Source organism: Nycticebus coucang, chromosome 2, assembly GCF_027406575.1.
Source record: "Nycticebus coucang isolate mNycCou1 chromosome 2, mNycCou1.pri, whole genome shotgun sequence".
Classification (NCBI taxonomy): domain Eukaryota; kingdom Metazoa; phylum Chordata; class Mammalia; order Primates; family Lorisidae; genus Nycticebus; species Nycticebus coucang.
Genome location: NC_069781.1, coordinates 40,587,386 through 40,593,567, shown reverse-complemented (window position 1 = coordinate 40,593,567; position 6,182 = coordinate 40,587,386). Strand labels below are relative to the sequence as shown.

The window sequence follows — 6,182 nt, the reverse complement described above, 5'->3', positions numbered from 1 at the left end:
AGCTGGACAAGGGACAGACACTGCCTGACACAGACCATCTCACGCTTCTGCCATCTTGCCAGTGACATCCTACAGTGCAGAACAATGCCCTCTGACTTGCTCCCAACTTGCACTTTGGCAGAAGTACTGCTAATTGGCACCTAGTTCGCCTCCAGAACTCTAACTGCGAGAGGTTGGGAAATGTGGCTGTTGGCTTTGAGACCTCTCCACCAGGAGGGTGCAGTGCTGGTGGAGTGTCAGTGGTCCATCTGGGCACCCTGTTAGTCTATGGCAACCAGATGGAGACAATCAAATGTCCAACAGTAAAACGCCTACAGAGGAATTCTATGCCGCCTTGGAGAGAATGATGTCGTAATTACTACTATCATCCTTTTCTGTGTTTTCCAAGGTTTTTCCACTGTGTGTATATATATATATATATATTCTTAGGACAAAACCTTGATTTTTGAAAGTGCACAAATATAAAATCTTCTTACAGGAACTGGGGAAAAGAGCGGTGAAAGTGGGAGACACTCGGAAATTAGCGAGGTGAGCCAGAGAAGGGGTCACAGGCTGTCAATCTGGATGGGTTGGAGACTTGCCAAGCGCAGCTAGGGGCCAGCCTGGAGGGCCTTCCTGTGTGATCTGCGCCCTGGCGCTCTCTGGGTCTCAGCTTCCCCACCAAACAGAGTCTTAGGACCCCAGATCCGAGCAGCGTGGCCGCTCAGCCTGCGGAGCTGAGGGAGGGGCACCAGAGCAGTATGGGCTGTCGCCCGGGAGAGGTAAGGTCAGGAAAGGAGGGCGCAAGGACCCGGCTGACGCCTGGCCTCCAGCCCCTGGAGGGAGGAGCTGCCACGGAGGTGGCACCCGGGCGCAGGCGGAGAGCGGAGGCCAGGAGGGGTGCAGAAGTTGGGGGCGGAGGCGGGGTGCGGGAGGCTGGGCGCCGGAGCCTTGGGTGGGCCGCTGCTCTGGACGAGGGAGAGACACACCTGAGCCTGAACCCGAGCCCCAGCCGAACTTGCCGCAGGTAACTAACACCTGTCGCCGTGGCTCCTGGTGACTAGTTTGTTCCCCCCGAGCCAGGCTTCCCCAACTGGGGGCCGGCCTTTCCGCCGGGCGCCGTAGGACACCTTCCACGCTCCCCTCCCTCACCCCCGCCTCCTACCCCCGTCCCGGCTGGTGCTACATGGCCCTCAGGACACAGACTCCCGAAGCTAAACACTCCTGCCTGGCCAGCCCACTTCTGGGACTTACGCCCCTTGCCCGCCCAAGGGGTGGGCGCCGCTGGTCCCCCCTAAGGAGGAGGTCCAGGCCTTCCCTCACGGCGCTAATACGGGGTGAACTGTAAAAAACGCCCATGCACGGGAGGAAATGCGAAGCTGCGCGTCTCTGCAGAGTCCCTGAACCTCTCTGGTGCTCAGCCTTTTTCCAGAATGGAGCCATCATCCACCCTGACCATCCAGGAGCTGCCAGGGAGGCTTTGAGAGTTTAGGGTGAGAAGATGGCCTCCAAATTGTAAAGCATGGTGCACCTGTGAGCCTGATCTTTCTATCCCCAGACCACACTAAGCCTGGAGAGCAGGACAGTTTTGGTGTGGTGGGAAATATTTGCCAGCTTGGTCTGTAACCACCTCTCCTCCCTGCTCAGCCCTCCAGGTCCCTCCAGTCCCTCCAGTCCCTGTTTCCCCACATCTCCTCCTTCAGATTCCTCTCCCTTGGCTCCTGGCCTGTTGGTAGCAAGGCCACTTCTGTCCCAGCATGTGGCAGAGCCTTGAGCAGAATGGAACCTGGGGGTACCCCTCAACTTCCCCTCGATGGGGGCTTTTCTGGTCAATACCGGAGGACTGGAGGCCCTTACTACAGTCTTGCTTAACTGAAGGAATTATTTGTTCTTCTGCCCAGGGCTGGTGAGGGGCAGGGGGAACGGGGGATGGGGGTAGTGCAGAGGTGGAGGGGTAGGGGACAAGCAGGTGCAATTCCTTTTTGCTGCTGGGTGTGGCTGGGTTCATGTGAGACAGCAAAGGCTGAGGAATTTAATCCTGGCTGGAGAAAAGCTACTTCATCTTGTAACTTTGCATACTTTAATTTTCATTTAATAAATCTTACATGCTGTTTAAATTTGATAGTAGTTGTTGTTTTTCAAAAGTCTATACTATTTTCAGAGCCCTAGCTGAGAATAAACAGACCCTCTTCCCAGCTGCCGCCTGACTAGTCACACCTCTGGGAGAGCTGAGGTGGAGCTGGGGGCCTGTGCTGGGGGCCAGGCTAGCTGGTTTCTGGTGTCCCTGGTGGGGAGAGTGTGTCAGGCTTTTTATATGCAAGATCCAATTCAACCTTGCCCCATTTCACATATAGGGCATTTCACATATGGGGGAACTGAAGCACAGAGGGGAAGTGACTCAGGTGCTTGCAGAACAACTGTCACTGAGTCCCTCTGATTTCTACTCAAGTCTTGGGTCAATTCTTAAATGGCCTTTGTGGAAGTTTCTGTGTTTCCTCAGGATGTCATTCAGTAACTCTCTGTTGAGCAGCTGCTCTGTAGCAGCCATAACTCTAGACTTAGGAAAATGGAAAAAAACAATCCCTGTCCTCCTGGAGCTGACATTGTATTGGAGGAAGACAGACAATAAACATGTAAGCCTGTAATGACAGGGTTTGGGGGGTGAGATGGAGAAACTTCCAGCAGGGTGTGGGGTTAGCGAGTGCTGGGGTGGGAATAATTACAGTTTAATAGGCCTTGTTGAGGAAATGTTGTTTGAGCAAAGGCCCAGCAGAGGTGAGGCAAACAGCGAGGTAGAGCATGACAGAGTATGACCAGAGAGTTCTCCAGGGCCCTCACACCCCTTACAATCCGAGCATGACAGAGTATGACCAGAGAGTTCTCCAGGGCCCTCATACCCCTTACAATCCGAGCATGACAGAGTGTGACCAGAGAGTTCTCTAGGGCCCTCACACCCCTTACAATCCGAGCATGACAGAGTGTGACCAGAGAGTTCTCCAGGGCCCTCACACCCCTTACAATCCGAGCATGACAGAGTATGACCAGAGAGTTCTCCAGGGCCCTCACACCCCTTACAATCCGTGCCTTCAGAGATAACGCTCCTTTAGGCTGGAATCTTGGGAGGTCTGGCCTGGTGGGCCTCTGGGTGTCTCCTTGCCTCTGTCTCCTGGTCACCATGAGTGCTCTCTCCCTCTGCAGAGTATCAGCATGCTGCGCCACCTGGTGCCCCGGCTGCTTCACCTCCATGGCAGGACGGCCACATACTCCTCAGCAGCAGCCCTCCCAAACCCCATCCTGAACCCAGACATCCGCTACAATCAGCTGTTCATCAACAATGAGTGGCAAGATGCAGTTAGCAAGAAGACCTTCCCAACGGTCAACCCGTCCACGGGGGAGGTCATCGGGCATGTGGCCGAAGGGGACCAAGCAGATGTGGATCGGGCCGTGAAAGCTGCCCGGGAGGCCTTCCGCCTAGGGTCCCCGTGGCGCCGGATGGATGCGTCCGAACGGGGCCGGCTGTTGAACCGCCTGGCTGACCTAGTGGAGCAGGATCGTGTTTACTTGGCCTCCCTGGAGACCTTGGACAATGGGAAGCCTTTCCAAGAGTCTTATGCCTTGGACCTGGATGAGGTCATCAAGGTGTACCGCTACTTTGCTGGCTGGGCTGACAAGTGGCATGGCAAGACCATCCCCATGGATGGCGAGCATTTCTGTTTCACCCGGCATGAGCCAGTTGGTGTCTGTGGCCAGATAATCCCGTGGAACTTCCCCTTGGTCATGCAGGGCTGGAAGCTGGCCCCGGCGCTTGCCACAGGCAACACTGTGGTTATGAAGGTGGCAGAGCAGACCCCCCTTTCTGCCCTGTACTTGGCCTCCCTCATCAAGGAGGCAGGCTTCCCCCCAGGGGTGGTGAACATCATCACGGGCTATGGCCCAACCGCAGGGGCAGCCATTGCCCAGCACATGGACGTGGACAAAGTTGCCTTCACCGGCTCCACTGAAGTGGGCCACCTGATCCAGAAGGCCGCTGGCGACTCCAACCTCAAGAGAGTCACCTTGGAGCTTGGCGGTAAGAGCCCCAGCATTGTTCTGGCTGATGCTGACATGGGCCACGCCGTGGAACAGTGCCACGAAGCCCTCTTCTTCAACATGGGCCAGTGCTGCTGTGCTGGGTCCCGGACCTTTGTTGAAGAATCCATTTATGATGAGTTTCTTGAGAGAACCGTGGAGAAAGCTAAGCAGAGGAAAGTAGGCAATCCCTTTCAGCTGGACACACAGCAGGGCCCACAGGTGAACAAGGAGCAGTTTGAAAAAATCCTTGGGTATATCCAGCTTGGCCAGAAGGAAGGGGCAAAACTTCTCTGTGGTGGGGAGCGTTTTGGGGAGCGTGGTTTCTTCATCAAGCCTACAGTCTTTGGTGGTGTGCAGGATGACATGAGGATTGCCAAAGAGGAGATCTTTGGGCCTGTGCAGCCTCTGTTCAAGTTCAAGAAGATTGAGGAGGTGATTGAGAGGGCCAACAACACCAGGTATGGCTTGGCCGCTGCTGTGTTCACCAGGGACCTGGACAAGGCTATGTACTTCACCCAGGCACTCCAAGCTGGGACTGTGTGGGTAAACACCTATAATATTGTCACCTGCCACACGCCATTTGGAGGCTTTAAGGAATCTGGAAACGGGAGGGAGCTGGGGGAGGATGGTCTTAAGGCCTACACAGAGGTGAAGACAGTCACCGTCAAGGTTCCTCAGAAGAACTCGTAAAAATAGCCGGTGCAGAAGCCCAACCTCAGTCTGGGGATTCCATAACCTCCTAGATCAATGGTTGCAAAACTTTTGGCCATGGATCCCTTTTATTTGTTCCAAATGAATTCTTAGCAAGAACCCCAACAAATAAGATAATTCAATCAGAGCTGTTTTATTTGAAGCAGGGAAAAAGGCTGGGCGCAAAGTCCTACCCACCTGTTCCCCAGCCCCAGCCCCCTTGGTGGCCTGTCAGTTGCTTCCATGGAACCTTATGAGTCTCTGGAAGACAGATTAAAAACCTCAAATCTAAACAATAGTTTTTAGTTCTTCCTGCTGATCCAAGGACTTTCCATTGGGCTAACTTGATGGTTTAGCAGCCAGACTCAACTCAGAAGACTGGAAGGCATCAGGAGTTTTGAACTAGGTGAACACCACATCTGGGCCCCATTCTTCATTGACTTACTCTGAAAACCCAGGTGCTTTTTCTTTTCTAAGTACCAGTCTGGTTGTTTTTCTTTGTGGCCCTTCATTTTACTACTGATTGTCCTTAATTTAAAGGGAGAGATAGGCAAAGAATATGTTTACATGATCATACCTTTAAATAAGCTTAGACACCCCAAATGTCCATCAACTGATAATTGGATAAAATATTCCATGGAATGTATTTCCATTGGACTATTCAGACATAAAGAGGAAGGAAGTATTGACATAAATCACATGAGGGAACCTTGAAAACATTCTAAGTGAAGGAATGTTTCAGACATACAGGGCTACAGGTTGAAATCTCCAGACTAGGTAAGTCGATAGAAACAGAAAGTAGATGAATGGTCGCCAGGGGCTGGGGAGGAACTGCTAGTAAGTATGGGATTTCTTCCTGGGAGCTTTTGAAAATGTTCTGGAATTGAACAGTGGTGATGGTCACACCGCTTTGTGAATACACTAAAAACTATGGAATTGTTTAATCATGGTATGTGAATTAAGTTCATTTAAAAACAAAAATAAACTCATTCATTATGTTAGTAAATCCATTTTGTCTCCACCTTCTCTTGCTGCTGAACATTTTGCAGAGTCTTGGGAATGGAAGGCACCCAGGTAGTGTCACAATCCCAAGCCAGGTACAAAAGCCCCCTCTACAATGTTTCTATTTTTGTTTTCCCTTGGCTGGGTAACAAGGTGCAGCTTTAAGACCCACAGGAAAAAACTCAGGTTCCTGCCCATTTCATTTTGAAACTTCCACTGGTATTCCCTCCCACCAAACCATACTCAGAGTCAGGGCCATCCTGACATGCTGGGGGTTTCCTGAGTTTCAAGTGGCAGAGTCTTGCTGCTTTATTCCCCAGCAGACGGTAGTAAAGGTAAATCCAAGCTAGTCAGGCCAGGGTGCAGAAGTGGAATGCTGGGCCTCTCTCTCATAGTCTTCCATCTTTCCAGACTGCTTTGCTTCCAAGTCTCACTACTTT

The 6,182-nt window shown here is 52.3% G+C and overlaps 1 protein-coding gene across 1 annotated transcript; it reads left to right on the top strand.

The window, feature by feature from the left end:
* Window positions 1–834: 834 nt before the first annotated feature.
* Window positions 835–5,750, top strand: ALDH1B1 (aldehyde dehydrogenase 1 family member B1). Its single transcript, XM_053568321.1, has 2 exons — window positions 835–1,006; window positions 3,178–5,750. The coding sequence occupies exon 2, from the start codon at window positions 3,187–3,189 to the stop codon at window positions 4,738–4,740; it is 1,554 nt and encodes a 517-aa protein (XP_053424296.1). The 5' UTR covers window positions 835–1,006; window positions 3,178–3,186; the 3' UTR covers window positions 4,741–5,750.
* The last annotated feature ends 432 nt before the right edge of the window (window positions 5,751–6,182 follow it).

What these genes read in the sequence shown, in the direction of transcription:
- ALDH1B1 (XM_053568321.1), top strand. Translation starts at nt 3,187, where the DNA reads ATGCTGCGCCACCTGGTGCCCCGGCTGCTTCACCTCCATGGCAGGACG.